Source organism: Phaenicophaeus curvirostris, chromosome 5 (genome assembly GCF_032191515.1).
Source record: "Phaenicophaeus curvirostris isolate KB17595 chromosome 5, BPBGC_Pcur_1.0, whole genome shotgun sequence".
In the NCBI taxonomy this organism is placed as follows: Eukaryota; Metazoa; Chordata; class Aves; order Cuculiformes; family Cuculidae; genus Phaenicophaeus; species Phaenicophaeus curvirostris.
The window spans coordinates 62444450-62471064 of NC_091396.1; the positions used below are offsets into that span (position 1 = coordinate 62444450).

At 42.7% G+C, this 26615-nt stretch overlaps 1 protein-coding gene across 6 annotated transcripts; it reads left to right on the forward strand.

Moving 5' to 3' along the window:
* The first annotated feature begins 9117 nt into the window (after positions 1-9117).
* On the forward strand, positions 9118-25716 carry PCNX4 (pecanex 4). 6 transcript variants are annotated; one of them, XM_069858982.1, is made up of 13 exons: positions 9118-9165; positions 12266-12342; positions 12463-12518; positions 13192-13918; positions 15078-15257; positions 15352-15866; positions 16653-16753; positions 16901-17023; positions 17281-17644; positions 20351-20454; positions 21511-22544; positions 23117-23303; positions 23668-25716. In XM_069858982.1, the coding sequence occupies exons 4-13, from the start codon at positions 13230-13232 to the stop codon at positions 23917-23919; spliced, it is 3549 nt and encodes a 1182-aa protein (XP_069715083.1). In that variant the 5' UTR covers positions 9118-9165; positions 12266-12342; positions 12463-12518; positions 13192-13229; the 3' UTR covers positions 23920-25716. The 6 variants fall into 6 exon arrangements, with proteins under 6 accessions (XP_069715083.1, XP_069715080.1, XP_069715081.1 ...); XM_069858979.1 differs by having other exon boundaries at positions 12463-12515; XM_069858980.1 differs by having other exon boundaries at positions 12266-12338.
* The last annotated feature ends 899 nt before the right edge of the window (positions 25717-26615 follow it).

Consider the following 26615-nt stretch of genomic DNA (forward strand, 5'->3'; position numbering starts at 1 on the left):
TACACAGAAAATAAGTAATTTATTCATAACCAAAGGATTCCATTTACACACATTTAGTTCAGGGCAGAATTCCTGTTGTTAAAATAGAAATGCTACAAATACAGAATCCTAGGGTTCAGATCACAACGTGGAGAATTAGATGTCTGCAGTTCCTCTTTATTTATAAACTTACAAAGCTAATCATCACATGGATGGCTTTTCATAGAATCATAGAATAACCAGGTTGGAAGTGACCCACCGTATCATCAAGTCCAACCATTCCTATCAAACACTAAACCATGCCCCTTAGGTTTTGTCCTCATTTCAGATTCGTGACAGCCTCCAGAACTCAGGATGATGACATGGTCTTACAGATGTGAGGGTCCTGAGTTAAAAAATTAGATAACTAACGTTGTAAGGAGTTTGGGGGAACCTGAGATACTTAAATCTCCATCCCTCCAGCTCTTTACCAAATCTTTCTTTATAAAGACATAGGCAAACAGAAATCTCATGGTGTTCAACAAAGATATTTGCAAAATATTGCACCCAGAGATGAAGAACTCCAAGTACAGGCTGAGGCCAAATTGTTGGAAAGCAGCTTTGTAGGAATGGCTCTGGAGATCCTGATAACCAACAAGTCAACTGTGAGCCACCAAGGTAAATGTGCAGCAAAGGCAGCTAACAGCTTCCAGGAATGCATTAGGAAAAACATCTCCAGCAGCCAAGGGAGGGGATCCTTCTCCTCTCTTCAGCAGTGGTGAGGCCATAGCTGGGTCTAGTCCTGGGCTCTTCAGTACAAAGTAGACAGACATACTGGAATGAGTCCAGCAAAGGGTCATCATGCTTAAAGGACCAGAGTATCTGTTATATGAGGAGAGGTTGAAGTAGCAAGAGTTGTTTATCCTGGAGAAGCTCAGGAGAATCTTATCAAGGCACATGAACAACTTCTGTGAAGGAGCAAGAAGACAAAGCCTGACTCTTCTTGATGGTGACTAGTGAGAGGACAAGAGGCAAAGGACATGTATTGAAATTCCACTTAAACATAAAAGGTTTTTACTAGGAGGGAGGTCAAATACTGGAACTGGTTGCCCAGAGGGGGTGTAGAGTCTCCATGCTTGAAGTTATTCAAAACCCAACTGGCCGTAGCCCTGGGCAACCTGCTGTAACTGACCCTGCTCTGAGCAGGGCTTGGACTAGACGACTTCCAAAGGTCCTTTCCATCCTCAAGGCTTCTGTGATTCTGTGACTGTCTAGCCAGCTTCTTTTCCAAGGTATTGATGTGTTTTGCCACAGGAAGAGCAACAAGCTGTAGCAAACTCTTGCCACTGGAAAAGCTGAATTAATTGCTAGAATCACACCCACCAGCTGGAGTGAACGCAAGTTTCTGTTCGAAGGCCTGCCAACGTAAACACTATTGTAGTAGAATCTCAGCTGCGGGCTGTATGCCAGATTTCTTAATGTGCCTCAAGAACCCAGACATCATTAGCTACAGTGTTAGTGCCCTGATAGGAGCTGCATGGGATAGCAATGGGAGGGGCTGGCTGAAATGGTGATCGAGCCTGTGCTACATGCTCTGCTGCCAAAAGGGCTTCCAATGCCTTAGCCCAGCTGGAACATCATCCTGTGAAAAACGTGCCAGGTATAGGGAAGAATGATGATGATCAGAGTGCACCCAACAGAGAAGCCTGGGAGACCTGATGCTCTTTGGCAAAAACTTTCAGCAACCCCCAGATCATCCTGCCCATTCTGAGTCTTCCACCCAGCCCCTGGATGAGAAACATTTCCTGAACACTCATTAAAACAGAGCTACTGTGCTATTCCGTGCCTGTAGGTGGAGTGGGATTAGTGGCCTGAGCAATAGGAGGTGAGGGATAAGCAAGGCTGAGAAGGGGTAGGCTGGAAGCCGTGCATAGATTTACTGCAGAAGGAGAGTGAGAGGACGAAGGGGTTGGTTGACTCTTGTTAATGCTGCACAGTGCAACAAGCACAGAGGACTGTGTCTTGAGGGACAGACACACTGCTGTGTAGCCAATCCCCACCACCATTCCACCTGCCCTGCCCAGACCATTGGCTGGACATCATCCCAGGCTGAGCACTGCATTCAGCTGAGCCTCAGGGTGGAACCATCCAGACCCCTTCGTGCACAGAAAACAGTAATGGAGAGAGAATAGCCCTTCCCTTCTAATTCCTACTTAAATGATGAGCTGCTTGGCTGAGATAAGGGAGATTTCATTGCAAACCTTGCCTATTTGGCAGAGGGCTTTTCTAATCTCCAGTTGCTGGAATACATTTAACCTTGCATTTTTTCAGGCCTAATGATTTTGGAAAAAAGGCAATGTAAATATCATTCCTAAAGACCCAAAGCTGAGAAGCAATACTCCTCCCACCTCAAAATCACTCAGCATGGTCTTTAAGTCCATCATGTAAGTTAGAGGAGGAGGTCTGCCTAATTATTTACCGAGCACTTGCGAATGAACATATTGTTTTAGAGTACACAGAGTCTATTCCAAAGCCCTATTTTATGCCTAATGATGTGGTCTGCTGCATCAGTCACGGGAATTTATTTTAAGATTAATATGGTTGCGGGTTTTCTAGATTTAATGGCAATGCTTGCCTGCCCCTTCTATATAGATGACGTGAAATGAAACAAACTGGACCTAGATATTAAGGAATTATTTAGCTTGAAAAATAAGTGCACATTTTTCATGAGGTTTGCCATGGTTAATAAAGTAGAACTGTTCAGGAACAAAATTCATCTCTAGGCTGGCTTTATTTTTTGTTTTATAATATATTACATCTCTAAATGTTGAACTCTAATCTGTTTCTAACCATACCAGTGTTGTTGCTGCACACTCAATACATTAATATCCAAGAAAGGACGTCCTCTGCGTTTTGTTACTGCTCAAGCAATTTTCACTTCAAATCATGTTATTCTTTACTCTTTGCTTTCCCATCCAGTTCTGCACATCATAGCTCTGCGACTGCCATCCTCCAAACTGCAAACACAGCCTGTTTATTTCTCACATCTAAAACAAGAGCACAAGAGTAAAGGTTGACTAAAGCAAGCACAAATGTTCACTAGAACAGTACCGTGAGAGCCTAACCCAGCAAAGTTTGTAAACGTGTTTTTCATTCAGAACATGTTAATATTCCCACTGCCTTTGAAAGAATACATTTTAAGTCAAGGCTTCTATAGAAATGTTCACACTGCAATTACGCACAGGTCAAAGGGCTCACTGGATGAGGTCTGAGCACCTTCCAAACTGAGTAGACCTACTACACTAAATGCAACTCTCTTTGTCTTTCAGAAACTAAATTAATTCCTTTATTGTATTTACGCTATAATAGACTCAAAGTTCAATTTAAAATTTAAAATGGATAATAGAAATATGACACACACACAAAGTGAAATTCCAGATATAAGGGTTTCTAATTTGCTTCACTGGAAGTGGTTCATTCTTAGCAAATTACCTGTGACAAGTCAGAATTTCACTGATAAAGCCTCTCACATACTCCAGCTTCTGTTCAGAGGAGCATCTAAAAACTCCTCATGCCCAGTCCTTGACGAAGAACAAGAATGCAATTCAAACTGAAAAGAGGCAGTGCTGGGAGAGGTTCTGACATTCAGAAAGGGGAGGAGGATAAAAGAGAGAGAAAAATGACAGACTCAGTCTGCACCATTACTAAAATTAGATCATTTCTTTTGTTCTCCTGAACCTTCTGCTCTATTTGCCAGGAATCATATTAGCAACAGAAACTGTGAGAATCTGTCCAACCTTATTAGAGAAGCTAGAAACAAAGAAATTATGAAAATCCTTTTAAAATGTACTTGCATGTACAAAGAAAAAAAAAAGGCAGAGTTTTAAAATTCTGCAAAAGTAGATAAAAAACATGTCATGAACCTTAATTAACAGTATTGCAGTGTGCTTAGGACCAGCACAGAACAGTACTTTACAATTTGTGCCTATGTAAATATTGTTTACAACTTACAACAGATCTGGACAACCTTAAACAGAGGTGTGGTCACAAGCTCTTCTCAAGAGCAGCCAGTTGACCCAAAATGTTCTTCTACTGCCTCAGCATACTATTCAATATCACTACCCAAGAGTTCCGAAGGGCCAGCTCTGCTCCTGGGAAGCAATGTGATGGCTGGCAGAGAATCTCCTCTCCATATGGGAGGTGCATCAGCAAACTTAATGGCCTGTAATGCTGCAAGAGCAAGCGATCCTGGTGTACACCAAGACACCATAGCTGATCTCTTCAATATTGTGGAAATTTCACACGACAATCTTCACCTTGAGATCATCTGTTCCTGGTCTGCTCTTTTGAAGACGTAATTAGGCGCAACAGATGAGGACTAATTAATATTTTAAGTCAGGTACACAAGGGAAATACTCATCCTCAGGTGATGGGATCAGGTTTCCCCCCCCAGTCTGATTGTACTAGAATAGTAGATCATGGCTCTTCTATAGCCTTGCCTGTAGCCTCATGGTTAAAATATCTTTTACAGAGTGAGACTGTGAGTTGGACCCTTTCAGGCTAAGAAGGTCCTGGCCTCCTTCCTCTTGGGGTGGGCAGCCACTAGCCTACTTGCCTGGCCTGCAAAAGGCAGTTCCTGACACCTCACCATTGCCTGTAGTCCTTCTCAAGCAGCTACTGGACCTGCCAGAAGCAGCACTGCTCAGAGTGAATCGAGGCACAACCACAAATCAAATGCACTAGGGCAGCAGCTCAGACTTGTTCTTGGAGTGATGTTTCCCAATGGCTAACATTGGCAGCTCTCCACTTAGCAAGCGCCTAAGTATCTACCAGAGACACCAACTTCACTTTGTTCCCAATCTTGCGCAAAGCCCAGATGTCTTACAGATCTCTGAATTCATTTTTTGGGCCGAGAATATCTTTTTCAGTCACTGCAAAGTTGGATGCTTGATAGTGGAGATCCAAAACCTAGTTTTTAATAACTAGCACATCTGAATATGACCATTCTTAACTGGGTGAGGTGCTCAAGGACACAGGATCCACTGCCTTGCATGTAGATGATACAAACTTAAATACTTCTACCGCAGCTACAAATTGTCCTTAAGCTCTGGTAGAAAGAGGTTTTGTGTCACTGGAGCAGAGCGCCTTGCACATGATCCTTCTCCATTTATAACCACATCCGTGCAGCCACAGACTGTGGTATGAATGACAACTGTGAAGTTTGCATGGCCACAGGACTGTTGCACCCTGTCAAACTGAAGATGCAGAATATCCCACAGTCAATCCTGGGCTGTCAGTTGTGATCCTAGCAGTACACAAATTTGCCATTTGTAATTCTTTCTCTCTCCCTTTCTCCTCAGATCAGTGACAGATTCTCAAAACACAGCAACTGAAAAAGACTTCCAAGGCAAGTGGGTATTTCTCAAAACATAAAATATTTAACTAGATTGCTTCTATAATCAAGATGTTTTGAGCATTAAACGCAAGGAGAGGGGAAAAAAGGAAAACCTTGCTTTGTTAAACCACAAAAATAATTCACACAGCCTCTGATTTTAAGAATATCCTACACAAGCTAAAAGGAAATCTGCAAACTCTGACTGTCTTACCCTTCACTGGGAGCAACGCTGAAAAAATATGGTTCTCCTAATATACAAACCACATTATACACAACACTAAACTGGTAAGAAATACTTTCATATTGCTTTAATGTCATAATAAATAGCTAGATATCAATTCTGAAATGTCATGAAGCATACTCTTAGCTGCCATACAGGAAGGGCAGCTGCATGGGAGTTGCAGCTTCAGCTGGTAAGACTCATTACATGGATGACTATTACCCTTGAACTCTTAATGGTAGCTCAGAAATGTCATCAAAAAGCCTTCACCTCCCAGAAACCATGGGTATCTTACACTGTAGGCACTGGATACTTTTTGTAAAGTTTATTTTAAAGGAATAAGGTCATACAGAAAGAAGCAAGCTCCCTAGCACATCGTGTTCTTCCATGCCAGGGCATAGTGTCGAAAGACATTACTTCCAAGGGAGCCACAAAAGAGTAGTCATGGATAACATACATCCAGCTTATACAGATTTCCAGAAAGCCACACGGATAAACACAAGATGGGTCTGCGATAGGATGCAGAACAAAAAGATTAAGTAAAACATCCAGACATCAAGAAAAAGAGAGTAAAGGTAATAACTGGAGGTTGGCAGAGCTTACCTTGAAGAGTTTACTCTGTTAGCAGCATTTATCTTATTTTATATGGCCAAGAAAATTCTTAGAACTCTTAAGAGGAATGAATTATTATGCTCCCTTCTCCAGTAAATAGCCTGGAGTTTGCAGTGACTAAAACTCAGATTTATTCTTTTGAGCAATGGAGAAACCACGGGAAATGAAGACAGGCAAGAAGCCTTTTCTGTGTTTTGAAACACAAGCAGCAGAGCTTGCAAAGAAGTAAATCTGATGCCCAATTCCTCCCTGCAATTGTTATTTGGGATTTATATATCCCAGAAAAGAGTCATCACCTTTACAAAATTGTAACTGAATTGGTAAACCGGAACAAGATGGGTTTTGTCAACCAAAAAGTAAATACCTGCTACTGACCTTTAGTGAACTGCACAGAGATGTTATTTACCTCAGAGTATCTATAAGACATATCAATACTTACTTTTAGGACTGCCAAACGTACATTTGAAGGACAGGGTGAGTGAATCCTAAGTAGAGAATCCTGGAGAAAAAAAAAACCAGACCGTTTGTTTGAGGTACTTCTGTTTGCTTGTTTGAGATACTCGTATTTGTCTTGCAAGGGGCTGAACTCCACTGTCACTTGTGCCATTGAACTTCATTCAAAAGGAACTCAGTAAAGGTAAACAAGCATTCTCTTTGGAATCAGTTCTAAGGTTTTACACTGGAGAACCCAATCAAATTACTTTTTTATTATCTCTGAAGAATAAAGATTAACAGAGCTACAAAAAGGTTCTAATTCTTCTGATAAGGATTAAATTGAGTACAGTAACGCTTTTAAGTATACCTAAAATTCCAAGCATATGCCTGCGTGTTAAATTCCACTAAGGATCCAGATCAAAAAGGATGCAACTGTTTTTAAGAATACATATGGTGATTGTTGTAACAGATACTACGGTAGAGATGTGCACACCGTGGTGCTCTAATGCATATAGTTACACTTTTTAGCATTATTAATTGTAAATTACATTAAGCATGCTCACTCTGTTAAGTACTATCAGTGTTTAACAGGTGTAGTCTGAAGTGGCAAGAAGCAGCGCAGTATTTGGATTTACATTTCAAGTTGCCAGTGAATGCTGAAGTTTATTTAACCTAAAAGAAAGTGGAGAAAGAATTTATCTTTACCTAACGCTAGAGCCAGCGTTCTCATCTTGAGTAAGTTACACACACACAGAGAAAGGTCATAGAATCATAGAATCATAGAATAACCAGGTTGGAAGAGACCCACCGGATCATCAAGTCCAACCATTCCTATCAAACACTAAACCATGCCCCTTAGCACCTCGTCCACCCGTCCCTTAAACACCTCCAGGGAAGGGGACTCAAACCCCTCCCTGGGCAGCCTGTTCCAGTGCCCAATGACCCTTTGCGTGAAGAATTTTTTCCTAATGTCCAGCCTAAATCTCCCCTGGCGGAGCTTGAGGCCATTCCCTCTTCTCCTCTCCCCTGTCACTTGGGAGAAGAGGCCAGCACCCTCCTCTCCACAACCTCCAGAGAGCAATGAGGTCTCCCCTCAGCCTCCTCTTCTCCAGGCTAAACACCCCCAGCTCTCTCAGCCGTTCCTCATAAGGCCTGTTCTCCAGCCCCCTCACCAGCTTTGTTGCTCTTCTCTGGACTCTCTCCAGAGCCTCAACATCCTTCTTGTGGTGAGGGGCCCAGAACTGAACACAGGATTCGAGGAGCGGTCCCACCAGTGCCGAGTACAGAGGGAGAATAACCTCCCTGGACTTGCTGGTCACACCGTTTCTGGTCCAAGCCAAGATGCCATTGGCCTTCTTGTCATTCACCTTCAAGATTAAAGAAACTTTGGGGGTATTTTAGGATCATAGAACCATAAATGGTTTGGGTAGGAAGGGAGCTTAGAGATGATCCAACACAAAGCTCCCGGCCAAAAAGGAACCCAGCCCCTCACAGCCCTGGTGTCCACCCTGTCAAAAGGGCATCCACCCCACTAAGAAGGTGACCAGCCCCTTGCACCCTTGCACCCACCCCACCAAGGTGACCAGCTCCTTGCACCCTCGCGCTCATCACACCAAAGGGATGACCAGCCCCTTGCACCCTTGTGCCCACCCCACTAAGAAGGTGACCAGTCCCTTGCAGCCCTTGTACCCACCACACCAAGGTGACCAGCCCCTTGCATCCTCGTGCCCATCCCCCCAGAGGGATGACCAGCCCCTTGCAGCCCTGTTCCCTCCCTCCCATCGTTAACCCCCGCCCGCAGCCGCTCTCTCGGGGCCGCCTTGGGGCGGGGAGGGGAGCGCTCCGCCCTCCTCCGCCCTCCTCCTACGCCATCCTCGTTTCTCTCCCCCCACTCTTCCATCCTCCGTCCTCCTTTTTCCGTTCTCCCTCCTCCTTTTTCCATTCTCCTCCTTCCCCCTCCCTTCTCCATCCTCCCGTCGCCACCCTCCATCCTTTCTCCTCCCTCATTTCTTTCTTTCTCCTCCTCTTTCCACTCTCCTCTTCCCTCCCCTCTCCCTCCCTCGCCCTCCCTTACCCCTTCCTCATCCCTCCTCCTCCTCCCTCCTCCGCCCACTCTCCTTCCTTCCTCCATCCTCCTTCCTCCATCCACTCTCCTTCCTTCCTTCTTCCTCCTCCTCCCCCTCCTCCATTCACTCTCCTTCCTTCCTCCTCCTTCCTCATCTCTTCTCCTCCTCCCCCTCCTCCATCCACTCTCCTTCTCTTCTCTTCTCTTCTCTTCTCTTCTCTTCTCTTCTCTTCTCTTCTCTTCTCTTCTCTTCTCTTCTCTTCTCTTCTCTTCTCTTCTCTTCTCTTCTCTTCCATCCACTCTCCTTCCTTCCTCCCTCCCTCCCTCCACTCTCCTCCCTCCCTCCCTCCATCCCTCCACTCTCCTCCCTCCCTCCCTCCATCCTCCTCCCTCCATCCACTCTCCTCCCTCCTTTCTCCCTCCATCCTCCTCCCTTCTCCCACCCTGCTCAGCCCCTGCTCCAGCTGGGGCCAGAGGTAGGTGTCCTCCTAGCAGAGGCTCATTCCCACCCAGGGGTAGCAGCCCGGGTTTGGGGGCTCATGGGGACATTGATGGGACACACGGAGGGACCAGGGCTGGGGGCGCCCACTGGGCTCTGCCCAGCTCCCCATCCCCTGCAGAGCTGGAAACAGCAGGGGGTTGGTTTGTTTGTGGTTGTTTGCTTGATGGTTTGACTTCCATTTTTGCGGATCGAGATGCCCCATTCCCTGGAAACATTCGAGGTCATTGAATGGGGCTCTGAGCAACCTGATGGAGTTGACGATGCCCCTGCTCACTGCAGGAGGGCTGGAACTGAGTGACCTTCATCATCTCTCCCAACCTGAACCATGCTATGATCTAAGGGAGAGGTGGCTGGGTAGAAAGCGTGGGAGCGCATCTGGCAGGTGCAGAGGTGCCTCTGGAAGGAGATGCTCCACAGCCCTTCCCGAAGGTGGTCCTGGGGTGCTCTTCCCATAACAGGAGCCTGGCAGCCTAAGATGCTGCAGCCCCACTCTCCCTAGGGGATGGCAGAGATAGTGTTGGGGAGAGGCTCCACCTGGCTCCAGGTGAAGGGGCTGGGGAACAAGTCTTACGAGGAGCAGCTGAGGGAGCTGGGGTTGTTTAGCCTGGAGAAGAGGAGGCTGAGGGGAGACCTCATTGCTCTCTACAACTACCTGAAAGGAGGTTGTAGAGAGGAGGGAGCTGGCCTCTTCTCCCAAGTGACAGGGCACAAGACAATAGGTAATGGCCTCAAGCTATTCCAGGGGAGGTTTAGGCTGGACATCAGGATAAAATTTTTCACAGAAAGGGTCATTGGGCACTGGAACAGGCTGCTGAGGGAGATGGTTGATTCACCTTCCCTGGAGATGTTTAAAAGACGGGTGAATGAGGAGCTGAGGGGCATGGTTTAGTGTTTGATAGGAATGGTTGGACTTGATGATCCTGTGGGTCTTTTCCAACCTGGTGATTCTGGGTTTGGGAACCAGCCTGCAGCACAGCTGGAACGTCTTCCATGGGGTAGAGGTGTGGGTGTCCAGGCACAGGGCTGTCTGTGGGGTGCATATGGATTCATAAACAGCTACCCCGTGCCTCCTGCCCAGGCCTTCCTACTGCCTGTGCTACAGGTAGTCTGGAACCACTCCGTAGTCTTGTGGGAACAGACCTGGAAGACCACCAAGGTGAGTATTCTTAAGCTTTACGTGCTTCAGCGGCTGGGATGGCGGAGAGCTGTAGTCTGCTTGACGTAAAGCTGGACCAAGCTGGATCCCAAGCTCGCCCACTGTAAGTGCACATCAAGGATGATGTTTCCTTAGACAAAACATCATGCCCTCCTGTGAAGTTTTGCCTGGATTTATAGAATCATAGAATCACCAGGTTGGAAAAGACCCATGAGCAATACATGTTTTGTTTCATTGGATCATAGTATGGTTTGGGTTGCAAGGGACCTTAAAGCTCCACCTCCCACTGGATCGGGTTGCTCAAAGCCTCATCCAGGCTGGATGAGAAAGGTCACTTGGAAACCTCCAAGACCAGGTTTCTTTTTGTAATAAGGACGCAGAGGGGGTAGTGCAGAGAAGGGGGATTTCTTAAATGACTTTATGGTGTTACGAGTACTTTTGCTGTCCTTGTTAAAGCAGTCTGTGGGTCGAACGGTTCCCTGCTGCTGAGGAGTCATTGTTGTGTGCAGATTGTTTGGGTAACCAGGGAAGCCCTTGCTGTCACGCCAGCCCTGTGCTTTAGGAATGTGTGTTGAAGCCAGGTCCTGGAACCACTCATTGATGTGTGCAGTATTGTTATTTCTGTTTTGCACAGAAATAACAAGGCAGGCAAGAGCGCCTCTTTGTCCCAGTGTGCTACCTGACTCTTTGGAAGCCAGGAGGAGTGTTACGAGTGTCGTGTCCGTAGTTTGTGAGCTGGAGTCTTGGGATTTTCATTTATAAATAAATCTGCATCTCTTTATGGCTCATTTTGGACTACAGCCAAGTAGAAGAGTGTTGTTTATATGCGTAGATTTTTGTGTTTCGCACAAAGATGTTTATTGTTTGCACAGAAACTGCAAGAGGAATGTTTTGTTAACATTTTGTTAGAAGTATAAACTGGCAAACACAAATGCAGACTGGAGCTTGAAACAGAAAGAGCCTCTCTTAGAGCAGGAAAACGCAGCTGCTAGAAAACTGCTTTTCAAGGAAAACTGTGCACCTTTTGGTTCCAAGTTTCTTTTAGAACTTAGCTTCTATAATTTTCATGCATATAAATCCCCTATTGCATGTAATATCTGCAGCAACTTGGTTTCCTGCCCTCTAAACAGTGTTTCTTTTTTTTTTAACAGTATTGGCTGAATTGTGATTATTTTTTTAATGGCATTTGAAATTTGTGTTTAGTTGGGGTGTGTCTCTGTTACAGTTTTAAATTCCTGAGCTGTGCTGTAAATTCCTCTCTCCATTGTCACAGTGTCTTTTCCATTAAGACTGAATGCTGCCTTCTTCCCTTAAGAAAGTTTCAATGGCTTGAAATAGCATGACCAAAAAACCTCTGTTTTCAATATTTTCAATATTCCATGTAAAAATTCTGATTTAGGATTCCAACTTGGAATTTTTACCTAAAAACAAAGCGTAATAATTCCACAGCCTACAGGGAGGGCAGTTATAGAGCCTGTGGGGTCCTGCTTTGCCTTGTGGAGTGTAATGATTTAGTCGACCCTGAATCCAAATTTCTAGTCGTGATCATGCATATGAATGTCCTTTAACACTGTTTTTAACTTAATCCCATGATGACCAGTACCTGCCTACAGTAAAGTGACTAGTATCTGTTTAAATGTAAGGAGTATATTGTTCTCTGAAGCACCTAAAAGCGCTTGGTGTTATAGAAAAAAGAGGTCATAGTAGTTTGAAAACTCTGTGGCAGTGGAGTGTTTAATTTTAAATATATCAGCAGTGATACCTGTTAGGTATTCATCAGATTATACAGGTCCAGTAGAAGAAAGATGGAATTTCAGTACCTGCACATCTCCTAATGTGCATCAACACTGAGAATTATTGCTAGTGAAGTGCTTTAGAACTGCATTTTTGTGCTGGTTTTTTTTTTTCACTAGATTTCTTAGTTTGAGTATTTCTACCTGTCATTTATGGGTTCCTGCTTTCATGGCTAGGAGCATAAAACTGTATTTGACTATTGTAGGTACCATCTTACATTCATTATTTCTACATTGCCTGATCCTTTCTAAATGAGTATTTATATCCGATTTCTATTTAATGAATCATTGTAAATGTTTACAGTTATCTCTTTTCCTTTTTTCAGCTCTCTCCACTGACACAGAGAAGAATACGTGACAATTCTACTACAGCTCACAAGTAGTGTGTTCATTTTTTTATGTGTTTTAAGAAGCAGAACAGTTTATTTTAAGTCTTGTGTAGTGCTTAGTATGGTGAGATCCTGTTCTGTGACTGGGCTGTGTAACAGTGCTGATGTGGAAACCCCTTTTTAATGCTTCTACTATTTTTTTTTTTTTTTTTGTCACAGTTAGTTTATACTTTCATAAGGCTTTAATTTTGACCGGGACCTCAATTGTGACTGTATCCATGCAGTTATGTGGCTATTCACTGAAATCTCTGACACTTCTCTTTTTATATGGAGATCCTTAACAGGATTAATTGGATTTGGAGATCTGTGGCAAGAAGTGATTGGAATCAGACCAGATGAAAAAGATTTCAGTTTAGTGTTCTGGTATGGGAATGAGTTGGTTTTATGATATCTCAACAGATTACAGGTTTTATGTATTGCCTAAAGCTTCAGACCATGTTCATGTTCTTTATTTTGAAATAGCTAGTCTTTTCCCATTGTAGGTTTGCTCAATAGCTGTATTCTAGCCGATTCTGTGGGTGCTTTAGAATGATGTCTACCAATGCTAACGTGTCTTCATGCCAGTATAAACTTAAAAAATGAAAATAGGACAAAAGAATTCCCTGGTTAAGTTCTAAGTTCCAGGTTCAGTAATGTTTCTGTCTTTTTCTTTCTGTTCTCTTGCAGGAAAAATGATATTCATCCAGCATTCCTGAGTAATAAGAATGGGTCCAGATGTACCTCTGCTGAATGATTACAAAAAGGAGTTCTTCTTGAAGCGCTTTCCACAGACTGTGCTGGGAGGTCCCCGGCTTAAATTGGGCTATTGTGCTCCTCCTTACATATATGTGAATCAGATTATTCTTTTCCTGACACCATGGGTTTTGGGAGGAGTAGGAACACTTTTGTACCAGTTAGGCGTTATGAAAGATTACTGTACCGCAGCGCTTTCAGGAGGACTGATGTTTGTTACCGCGCTTATTCTTCAGATGACAAATCTCTATGCAAGACAGAAAACAATGACAGTAGAAAGGATGCAAATTCACAGTACCCTAACAGATGAAGATGAGTTTGAATTTTCCAGCTGCATAGGTTCAGAGACAGTAAAATTTATTATTCCTGGCAAGAAGTATATAATCAACACTGTATTTCATTCCCTTCTGGCAGGAGTAATGTGTGGGTTGGGAACTTGGTATTTGCTGCCAAATAGAATAACCTTACTCTATAGCAACATCGGAGGAACTGTTGTGATCTTTGTGTTTGGATGGGTGACTGTATGTATAGGAGAGTATTCGTTAATCATAAATACAGCAACCGAAACAGCTACTTTCCAAGCCCTGGATACTTATGAAATCACTGCTCTGATGAGACCTTTCTACATTTTTGTCTTTATTGCAGTGGATCTTGCACACAGGTAAACATAATACAGCACTTGGCTGATTAAAGTAATGGTTATTCTAGATATTTTTAATGAGAAAGATGAAATTATTCTTCTAAGGAAAATTTATTGGGAGATTTTAATCAACTGTAGGAAAACCAAAGCAGGAAGCTAGAAGAGGGCATGGTAAAAATTGAGGCTCTATGTTGTGCGTAAAAGGTTGTTCTTAAGCCTTTAGAGCATTCCACGTAAATTAGGAAGAGCAGTTAGAGTGCTTTCTAAGTAAGGGACAGCTAAAGTTGTCTCCTACTGTGTCAGTTTTGGTATTTTTGTACAAGAGCATTTGTATACATATCTTTTTAAAGGATGTGCTTTTAAAAAAACATGTTCCTGACCTGGAATCATGGATCTAAACACTGCAACTTCAGGAGCGCTGGATTTACATTCAGACTTCATCCTGGAATATTTTCTAATTTAATCTCTGCAAAGTGATTGTGAGGGAGTTTAACTTACAGGCAAAAAAAGGACCATGACTTTGGTTTTAATGAATAGATCAGCAAGCGTGAATGTCACTGTATCTTTATTACATGGATTTTGAACTTGGGTTTTTAAGTGCTTTTACGGTACAAAACAACTATGTCAGCCTACAAACAGGAGACTCACATTTCCACTTTTGAGACTGCTGCCTTAGCTAAAGTATTTGTAGAATCTCTTAAAGCAAGATGCTTTTAGATTTGCTGTATGCATTCTTTCTCCCTGCCAGCTGACATTTATATCACTTTGTCACATGTAAATATTTTATTGTTGGGGTACTTCAAATGCATTTTTTGATGCATTTTTTGAATGCATGTTTGATTTTACTAGTTTTGCACCAGAATGTGTCTTTGTTAGTATTAATTAGAATGTGTCTTTGATAAGTATTAATTATTTTTTCTTAATAATAATTTACTCTAGTTTTCTGTATAATTGGAAGTCTTCAAGCTTTTTGAATCAGCAACTATCCTGTGCTCTGATGTTACTAGTTACTATCCCATGTATAAATTTATGTCTCTATTTTTCCTTTTAAAATATGCAATTTGAGATTTTGTAGATAGAATATGCACTGTTTATACTTATGGGTTTGCTGTAAAAACCTTCCCACACATCAGGGTTTTTTTCCTTCACAGATGTCAAACACGTTTCTTCTTTTATCCAGGTTTGCCGTCAACGCACCCATTCTAGAACAGACAAACCAGATTTTGCACGTCATATTTCTCTTTCTGCCATTCTTATGGGCAATGGGAATTCTGCCCCCACTTGATGCACTTTTTCTATGGGGAATGGAACAACTGTTGGAGTTTGGACTAGGAGGTTCACCTATGTCAAGCAACACAAAGTAAATGTTGTTTATGTAACTTAAATTTATCAATATTGTTCGTAACCTTTTTCTTTTCGAGCAAATCTTTTTTTTTTTATTTTCTCCTTCACAGGTTGTTAGTAATGTTTCTCATTTCTGCTGGAACAGCAATAGCATCGTATTTCATTCCCAGCACTCTCGGTGTGCTCCTCTTCATGACTGGATTTGGGTTCATACTGAGTCTTAACCTAAGCGAGATTGGTTTTGCCTTCAAACACACCGTGATCAGCCATTTAGCCTCCAGCAAATCTAAAAATATGCAGAGATGTCTTAGAGTACAATTTGGGTGGAGGGAATTGATGTTTTATCTGACTGTATTGACAGTTGCTCTCGTAGAAGCTAGCCTGCTGCATCAATTTGCAGGCTTTTCATCGTTTTCCAAAGCCAGACCTCAAACCATAGCGAGCTACGTTCTGATCGTATTGCTTATAATGATGTGGATTCTTAGAGAGATTCAGAGAGTGTACTTGTTTGGAGTCTTCCGAAACCCCTTTTATCCAAAGGATGTCAGGACTGTGACTGTGTTCATGGAGAAGCAAAGAAGGCTAATGAAAGTTGGTGTTGTCAGGAGGATTTTACTAACACTAGGTAGGAATACGTGCTGTTTGTTGTTTGTTAGATGATGATTGTAAGAAGACTGAAACAATTCTAGAAATGCTGTATGTGCAGGATTCTGTGAATGTACTAAAGAAAAACCAGCTGGGAATATTTGTTAATGTTTTGCTGAATTGTGCGTTGAGATCAAAATTACTGCCTTAAAAGTGATTAGTGATTTTAGTTACTTTTTGCTTTAGGGGTAGACCTTAATTTCAAGCTTTTAAAAGTCCAGCTCAGAAAGCAAGGCCTTCTGAAGGCTTTTAGTTAGAACACCAGAAGTCACTTTTGAATAAAAATGGCTCCTGTAGATTTTTTTAAAAAATCTTGGCCACAAAAATGAGTTGAGTCTTCAAGCTGACTAAATATTTGGTTCCCACAGCTTGCTGGTAAAGGGAACAGTCTCCTTTCTGGTAGGTTAGGGACAAACGCATCCACTTTAGGGGGAACAAAATTTGATCTGAATTATTTAATTTTATAAAGAAGCATCAGTTGGGGGAACCGATGCTCACCCTCATAGTGAGGGTGAAGAGACACGGGCCAGATTGCCCAGGGAAGCTGTGGCTGCCCCATCCCTGAAGGTGTTCAAGGCCAGGTTGAATGGGGCTTGGAGCAGCCTGATCCAGTGGGAGGTGTCCATGCCCATGGCAGGGGAATTGGAACTGGATGGGCTTTAAGGTCCCTTCCAACACAAATAATTCTGTGATTCTATAAGACTGCTTACCTCTGTAGACTTATGTTTTTCAAAGGAAATCAATGATTCTTTTATTTCAATTACAGTGTCTCCGTTTGCTATGATAGCATTCCTGTCACTAGACCGTGCGCTACAAAATCTTCATTCTGTGTCTGTTTGCATTGGATTCACAAGAATATTTAGGATGGTAATTTGAATTTTAAATATGTTAGCCTAAGAAATCATCTCCTACATGATTAAGTATGAAGATGACTTGGAAGAAATAGTCCAGGTCATGAAAGCAGAGATCAATAAATACATTTTTAAGTGTATGTCTAACATAGTTCTGTTTTAGGTCTGGCAGCATACAGAAAATGCCCTGGTGGACATAGTGATTGTGTCAGTTGCACAAATGTTGGTGTTGAATCCAGACCTCTGGTGGAATAGGAGCCTGGATACAGGAATCAGACTCTTGCTGGTAATTGTCATAATGTACATTTAAGCAGATAGCTGTCTCTTAAGATCTTATTTCCTTGCCCTTCCCTATTAGAGAATTAGAGTCCAGGGCCTAACAAAGAGAACCTAAATACCTGTGTGCTAAGATACCCATTCTAATGCCAGTCAATGATAATCACACTTCATTTTCTTAACGTTGCTGTTGATAAGACAGCCTTGGCAGCGCTGAGTATGATACGGAATACAAATCAACATGTGCTCGTTGTATCTATCTTGCAGGTTGGCATCCTCCGGGATCGACTGCTTCGGTTTGTCTCAAAGCTGCAGTTCGCTATGGCTATTCTTTTGACATCGTGGACAGAGGAAAAACAACGTCGTAAATCTACCGCCACGTTAATCACGCTCAATATTGTTTTCTTCCCAATCCTGCTGACCTTCGTGGCCATCTCTGCCCTCCTTTCTTCTCCCTTGCTGCCGCTCTTCACACTACCGGTATTTTTAGTTGGGTTTCCTAGGCCTATCAGAAGCTGGCCAGGACCAGTGGGTGCTACGGCGTGTGTTTGCTCTGATACCGTGTACTACCAGCAGCTGATTCCAAGTCTGGTGGTGGCTCTGCAGGCTGCTCTAGCAGCTGGTAGCCTAGGTAGGTGGGTTAGCAACGCTGTGAATGAATAGTTACTTGTTTTGGGAAGCATGGGTTTGTTGGAGGAGAATCATACAATCTGATTTAAGCTACGTTTCATGGTGTAGGTTAAATCTGATATTCAGAGGTTGTTCAGTTGATTACTTTTATCCTTGTCATGCATCTGCGTGTTATGTTCATGTAAGAAAACAATTCTGGTTTGTTATCTTTAAAATAAGGAGAAACTAAGTGGCGAATCAGTATCAATCCTCATCTATTCATACTGAACAAAAAAGGATGCTGTGCATTCATCCCACCTAGCTGGAGGCAGTAAATTGAGGGGTTCTCTTGACATTTAATGGAGAGAAAGAGGTGTGTGAGACTACTTTTTTGTGGTTGTGTATGTGTGTGTCTTTTTCTGCACCAAACCCATAACTCAGGATCCAGAAAGTGACTTGGCTTATTTGGCTGTGTTAGGTAGGGTTGGTGAGTATCAAATAGCTATTTGTAAAATACATGATGTAGCCTAGCAAGCAGTAAACAGTTGAGAACTGAACCAGGTCATAAGACTTAATGTTGCATCCTTGTGCAGTTAGAGTAGGATTGTAGCAGCACTGGTGGTCTTAAAACTTTGAGAGACCTCACAATGGGTACTCAGAGTTATATCAACGGAGGTGAAGAAATGGCCAGTCTTTTTCCCTGCTGGAGACAGAATAACTGTTAAAATTGTGAGCTCATTTTCTTGAGAAACATCCTTTGTTAATAATCAAAAGATCATTGCCTTTAGACAAAAGGCAAACGTTTACATAAGCCTCTTAGAGAATGGCTTATGACTAAAAAAAAGGACTAATATTTACAGGCAGTGGAAGTTAACCTCACTCACACTTTTCTGAAGACTATGTGCAAGTGCTTTACTAGGAGACATTTGCTGTGCTTTTAGTACTGGTGGAAAGAGAGAGATTAAAAAAATAAAGCTAGGAAGTTTTTTCCCTCTAAAGAAGAGACACTCTAGTTTGTCTACTGCATCGGTCTATGTATGTTCTATACATAAAACACATAGATATATTTATATAGATATATTTATATTCTATTATATATAAATATATATGTTGTATCCATATAGTTTATATATATATATATATTTCTTCGTTGCCCTCATAACTGTGGTGGCATGTATGGCTCAGATTAAATAATTAAAACCACTAGTCTTTTGCGGGGGGAAGTCTCCTCTTTAATGGGAAAATTTGAATTAATGTCTTCAAGCAAGAAAAATTGTAGTGTTCGTAGATGAGCTCAAAATGAAGAGTTACCACTTTGCGTGCCTCTATTTTAATTTAAAACCATACTTTCAATGTAAAGGCGTTTTAGTAGCTTTAACAGCAAGCAGGAGAAGAATTAAAATCTTTGCAAAATGTTAGCAAGGAAATGCACTTCATTAGCTCAGTGGGACAGAAAAGGTTACTTTAAATTTTAACTACAGCTTAATGGTTGGTTTCACTGCTTTCATCTTACAACATTCTGAAACTAAAATTCTCTGTACAAGTGAGTGATCACTTAGACATGATTGAGAGCAGAAGCAGGTCATTAACTGGCAGCAAACATCATGCTTGAGGACAGCACCATTGTCTTGGGGAAGCTGGCAGTTGGCTACAACTTAAAAGAAATGTGGTATAAACATGTTAGCAACTTTTTATTGAAACAGGTAGAAGAGAGAAAGAATACCATGAATTCTGGACCTAAGTGTCGTCTAATTTTTAGGGTGAGAGCCTGATTGTGGGATTTTTGAGCGGTGATTGAGTTGATGTGTGACCTGAAGTTGTTCACGACTTGGTTTTCAAATCCCAGTTTATTTTGTGTGGCCGTATTTTGGGTGATGTCAGACTTAAGACAGTGAGATCAGATTCATTCCACACACACAGACCCGCCCCAGAGGTACTTCAGAAAGACTGCATGCAGGTGATTTCTGTTGCATCTACTGTTAGTGTTCAGTGTGTAGGATACTGAGTGACTATAAAGATGAGCAGGTGCCCTTGACAATGTGGCTCTTTATCTCTCTGCCTCTATTTATGCACCTGTAAAATGAGTGTCTTATTATGTCAATGGGAAGCTGTCACTTGAGCAAAATCATTTACACTCTGGATTTTGCATCCTAAAGGATATTTTCTGATCATTCAGGAATACAGACAGGTCAATTTAGGAACTGGTAGTGGAGGTAACAAATCAGACTGAGTCAGATTTTTATTTCTCCCGTAACAATAAACTTCTTACTCCTCAGCAAATAGGGCCATTAAGATACTTACATACTAGATGATGATTCTTGAGCGTATTCAGTGCTCATAAGAATTTTAGTTCTCCAGGTGACGTCAGTGGGAACTGTGCCTTTGGAAATGCAACTGAAGATCATCTTTCATCATCAAAGTTGTGTCTACAAAGGGAATTGAGGGTGGGGCTGCTTAACCCCAGTCTGGTATGAATATCGTAATCCTGCAGTATGAGGATTTCCCAGATTTCTGCAGCTTTTTCAGAGGCAGCTCTACAATTTCAAGATCAAGCTTTGCAGCTTGTTCCTTTAATGTTCTAGGGAATGAGTTAACCAGTTTTAACTGATTTTGATGCAGAAATATTTTTTGTTTGGAGTTGAATTCCCTCAAGTGGCAGTAGAAAAGGTTTTCATCAATATAATGCACAGTAATACCATAGGTTTTGCTTTGTTTTTCTCTTGTCTAGGCCTGTCTCTCCCTGGATCACATTATTTGTGCCGTTTTCAGGACAGACTGATGTGGATATTAGTGCTAGAAAAAGGCTTCACTTACTGTTGCGTTAACATTAAGGTAAGTGCATGCTGAGAACTGACATTAATATTTTGAAATCGTGTGGACATTTTGCTGTATAAACTTTCAACACTTAAACTAATCTACCTGATGATACAGCCAGTTTTAAGATGAGCGTTATTGCTTTACTAACTAGTCTTGCAGCTGACATGCTTTGCAGATGTGAAATTTTACACATCTTCAATAAGCTGGCTAAAAAGATGATCTGTATGAGGCTAAGAGTTTTTGTTGTTTTTTTTTTTTAAGACATCGGCCTGTGCCTAATATTGTTGTGGATGCTTTGCTGTTCCTGTTACCTTTGGTTGGATTTGCAGGTTCAGTTGTGGAAATATTGACAACCAAACATTATCTTTATTTGTTCAGAGCAAAATTGTTGCAAGAATTGTCCAGTACCTGAAGGGGACTATAGGAAAGCTATATTCATGGCTTCAAGCTCCTCCAGGGGAGGTTTAGGCTAGACGTTAGGAAAAAATTCTTTACAGAAAGGGTCATTGGGCACTGGAACAGGCTGCCCAGGGAGGTGGTTGAGTCACCTTCCCTGGAGGTGTTTAAGGCACGGGTGGACGAGGTGCTGAGGGACATGGTTTAGTGTTTGGTAGGAACGGTTGGACTCGGTGATCCGGTGGGTCTCTTCCAACCTGGTTATTCTGTGATTCTGTGATTCTGTAAAGCTGGGGAGGGACTGTTCACAAAGGCTGGTAGTGACAGGACTAGGGGTGATGGGTATAAACTGGAGAGGGGCAGATTTAGACTAGACATTAGGAAGAATTTCTTCACTATGAGAGCAGTGAGGCCCTGGCCCAGGTTGCCCAGGGAAGCTGTGGCTGCCCCATCCCTGGAGGTGTCCAAGGCCAGGTTGGATGGGGCCTTGGGCAGCCTGATCCAGTGGGAGGTGTCCCTGCCCATGGCAGGGGGGTTGGAACTGGATGATTTTTAAGGTCCTTTCCAACCCAAACTATTCTATGATTCTGTGATTGTAAGAAAAGAGCTTGCCAGCCTTTAAGGAGATGTGTATGGGTGAAGGCAAAACCCACGTTGTTTTCATTTGTGTTTTAGGGCCTAGAACTGCAGGAAACATCCTGTCACACTGCTGAAGCTCACAGAGTTGATGAAATTTTTGAAATGGCCTTTGAACATCAGGAGCACACAAAGATTCTTTCTCCCAATCACCATTTTGGGCACATTTTAACTCCTTGTACTGTTCTACCTGTGCGGCTGTATTCTGACGCCAGAAATGTGCTGTCTGGGATAATTGACTCTCCTGAGAATTTAAAGCATCTGAAAGATGATTTCATTAAAGTGCTTGTATGGATGCTTGTCCAATATTGTTATAACAAATCAAAAATGTGCAAAAGCCTGGGAAATGCTGGCAAAAGCAACAAAGGTTCATTTCCAGAAACCCATAATATTGGTGCCATAGAACGATCCAGGACTTCAAGGGAAGAAGATAGCTCTAGTGCGGATACCATTGAGGACTGGACTGATGATAGTGATATTTTTGATCCTGAACTCAGTAGCAAAATAAAAGACAGAAGAGAAGCTGGGTGGTTGGGAACTACACCAAAAGTACGTCTCTCTATTCCAGGATCTGTAGAAACAGAGAGCCAAAATGTCCCACAAGAAATGTCAACAGAAGATAAATTACACAAGGCTATTGTGCTTGGGCTCCCTGCTGTAGACAAAGGGAAACAACAAGTTTTACCTCAGGTTGAATTTAGCTGCTCTTACTCAGAGCTATTGAGCATCCCTGAAGAATGGCGATCAACTCCAGTTCCTGCTTCCAAAGTCCATGAAATGAGGCAGAGGTTTCCAGAAGAATGGTACCATTTCATTTTGAGTCAGCTGGACTTCTTTTATCTGAAAGAAAAGCCTGCCAATTTACTTGAAGACCTTATGAAAGATAAAGCTTTGAAAGACTTGTACATCCATGGAGTATCGTCATGTTGTTTTGGTCTGTTTGAACTGGATAATGCCGTACCTGCCCCAAGCCACGTGTTCAGAGCATACACTAGTGGAATTCCATGGTCTGGTGGTTTGGACTGGCTGACTGGCAAACCGGAGCTATTCCAGCTTGCATTGAAAGCATTCAGGTAAAAGAAAAATACTCTCTCAGAGGATAAAACTGTTATAAAGTGCCCTGTGCTTTGAAAGTATCGCTTCACTAAGAGTAGCTAATGTCAAATCCCTATAATTTAAATACATTTGTAACTACACAAACATTGCCTGTATCCACAGGCAGTGAAGATGTGGAGATATGTGAAGTGAGTGAAGATATGGAGATTCCTCCCTCCCTCCCTTCCTACAGCAGCTGCTTCCAATGCTGGAAAACTGCTGTGTTAAGTGGGGAAAAACTGACCCATTCTCATTGTCTCCATAATCTAAAGGAATTGTGGAGTTGGACGCTTGGCCCTTTCCATCATCAGGCAGTGATAACGGTGTTTGAGTGAAAGAAAGATGTTCAAGCTAATGTGTTTCACATCTGGGTGAGCTAAAAGCCTGCTTGCACTAACTTCTAGTGATGCAGCTGAGCAGTAACTTATAAAGCTGCTGGTGCTTGATAATGTTTGATGGTGCCTGCCTGCCATTTGTAGCCTGAAGAGGCTTTTTCTCTCCCTTTGTCTTTCGCTGTGGTACTCACTGTGTGGCTCTTTGTGCCTTCCAGATACACTTTTAAACTTATGGTGGACAAAGCAAGCCTGGGTCCGGTTGAGAATTTCAAAGAGCTGGTTAACTACCTGGAAGAGTATGAAAACGATTGGTACATTGGACTGGCGTCAGATCTTGAGTGGCAGCAAGCAGTTCTTCAGGAAAAGCCATACCTCTTCTCACTGGGGCATGACCCAGTCACGGTAAGGAGAACCATCACCAGTAAGGAAGGTGGTTTTCTTTTCCACTGCTGGTTTTTTTTCCCCCTTTTAATTGTGTCCCAAAACATGAAGGCTGTGCAACCAGATTTTTTTGTACTAGACAGGAGCTGACCTAAACGTTGTTGAAAATGGCACTGTGGGGCCTTTCAGATGCAGCAATATTTCCTGACTGCCTTCCCAGGTGGAAGAATTGAACTGAAGAGACAGTTTTATACACTTTGCCCTTTTTAAATGGATGGTGTTCATAGTGTGTAGCCCCAAAGCTTCATTTTAGTGCTTGTAAGCAAAATGCTTGTGTATCTTCTTTGAGAATGTGCTGAACATCTTGATCTCTTTGTTCTTAAAGGGCATTTACACTGGGCGAGTCCTCACTCTCCAGGAATTGTTAGTGCAAGTGGGAAAACTTAACGATGAAGCTGTCCGAGGTCAGTGGGCAAATCTGTCCTGGGAGCTGCTGTACGCTACCAATGACGATGAAGAACGCTACAGCATCCAGGCACACCCCGTGCTGCTGCGAAACCTCACCGTGCAAGCTGCCGACCCACCTCTTGGCTACCCTGTTTATTCATCTGAACTTCTCCATCTGCCTTTGTTCTAGAATGCTGGTGGCATATTTGTTTTGGTTTACTGTTACTATTATTTTGTGTTTTCCATCCACGTGTTGGGATTCAAATGCTACATTTATACACTAGTGTTAAGATTTGACTCTCCAAATGGCATAGGATGGCAGTGCTGAAGCCAGCGCAGGACAGAAATGGTGCCAGCCAGAACCTTCAGCAGGCAGGAAGGTTTGTTTTCTTGTTGCTGGAACACGTGAGACAGCAGTGTCTGTGTGGCTGCTAAGCCAGGAGATGTTGAAATTCTCTTCTCTTGTTTCAAGAAGAGCAGCATTATTCTGATCATTGTTTTTGGTGCATTCTGATTTTGTTACATTTCCTGTTAAGTAGTTGGACAGGTGACTTGCACTGACAGGTTACAGCTCACAGCAGAACCGCCAGCCCCAGGGTCGGTAACCAAAGTGTACATAGGACTATTTATACGGTTTATTTTTTATTCTGGCCATTTTATATTGAACTGAGTCCAGTTTTAGCACTTGTTACAATATCTGACCTTAGCTGATCTTCTTTAGGTGCAGTGAGTTATCAGCTGTGCTTTAACGAAGTTGTAAGGGAGAACTTCCACCAAAGTACTGGTGTTTGGGGGGCAAAGAGAATTTCTATAAAACGGTGCATTCTGGCACATTAATAACCTGTGAGACTACAGACAAAAGTGTGTAATGAGGGTAGAGAAGGAATTTAAATCCGAATTGATGAATTTTATTTCCTCCTTCCAATATTTGTGTATTTTATATATATAAAATACATTCGTTTTCACAAACCGATACCCACGTCACTAAGTCTTCCACAAATACAGCAAGAGCTTCACGATGGGCTGGGGGGAATCCAGCTGTCTGTGCCAGAATTAAGTTTTTTAGTCGTACCAGAGGTTAGAAGCAAGCCTGGCAGTTGGTCTGTAACATTGCAGGTCTCTGTCATCTCCCCAGGGCCTGGCTTATCCTGTTACCCCCCCCAGCCTTAGCACACAATGTTTTCCCTGTGGGTCAGCAGTTACTGTTGCTGTCGTTACTGCTTGACATCTTTAACCTGTAGAATTGATTTCAATCGGATCTGCTCTGGAACTGGATCCAGACAGGTTCAGAACACTCAGAGTTGTACAAGTTGGAGTAACGTTCATTACTTTTACTCCTCACCTTTAAGACCTTCCTGTGCTGTTTAAGATGTGGCACAGGCCTGTGTTCGGTGTCCCTGGCTATTAGCCCTTCCTTTTGATCGGTGACCATAAACACAGATCCTGTAGTGGGAATTTAGACACAGGGAGGAAACACCCATCAAACTCCAGAGTGTAACACAACTGTACAGGATGAAAGTCACACAGAACATGAATGGAAGCAGCTTTTAGCACGTGATTGGTGTGTGGTAATGTGAATAATGGTGCTGATAACCTAACCCCATCTTTCTTGCCCATGAACTGTCTCTGGAAGTACAGAATCACGGAACCACATCTGGAAGGGCATTTAGAGGACACCTATTTCAGCTCTTTCTCAAAAGGAACTACATCTGGCAAACTACTCAGATTTTAAGACTTCCAATACCAGGAGTGTCATGAACTCGTAGAGAAGTTCGCTCCAGTTCTTTGCTGTTCTTGCAGCAGATGGAAAGTTGGGTTTTTTCCTAAATCTAATTAAACCTCCCTGCCTCATCATAAGCCTCTTATTGCTTGGCTTCTCTATGGTCACAGAAAATTGAATTACCTTTTTCTTCTTTTTTTTTTCTTTTCAGCAGCAGCAGCCTGTTATTTGGAGATCTCTGCCCTCATTCTGTGTCTTCTGTAAACCAAATAAACAAGTCAAAAAAAACCCAAGAGTGCTGTGATCTTCTCCTCCTTTCCTCTGGTTTGCTCCATCTGGTACTCAGCCCTCCTGAAAAACATTGCTCGTAGCTGGCCCTGGCATTCCAGCAGAGACCTCAACTGGCACCAGATGGAGGAACAGCATTCGCTATGTGCAGAATCCCTGTCTGTGCCCAGGAATGTGGAGCTGGGCTCTAAGGCGCTGTTAACATCCTGTATCGCAGCCACCGCATCCTACAGCCCCTCACTCATTAATATCCCAAGCCAGTTCACACATTCAAGTGTGGTTTGTAACAGCCTGACTCTTAATTCACCCTGATTTCCTGTAATCCTCCTCAGATTCTCTTTTTGGCAGAAACAAGAGTTACAGCCTCATGTTCTCTATCATGGATCTGGGCAGCCAAGTGCCCCTGCCTGGTGGTGTTTGCACGCTCTCAAGCTGTGTCCTGTTCTTTTGGAGCATTTCTCTGATTTATCAGGAATTTAGAGCACCCTCAAGCCTGGTCTTGTCTGCAGCTCTCATAAGCATATAATACATGCTGTGACTTGGATTGCTGATGGAATGCTGGTACTGGACTAAGTAGCTAGGACTGAGCTTACACGAGGCCACCCACTGCTCTCCAGTGTCACCGCTAAGAACTGCTCCATTTCCTAACCATGTGTGTGAATCAGCTTCACTAAATTCCTGTCAACACCGACTTGCTTTACAGATTGCCATGTTCACTCAAAGCTAAGTGTAAGGCGCCTTCAGCATGGCTTTGGAGTACCTTTATTTAACCAGAGCAGTTTGTGTATGTTTCTAACAACTCTTCTGTGCTTACTACAGAATTTTCATCTATTTTTTTTTTAGCCTTTACAGAGAACAGAATAGTTTGGTAGGAAAAG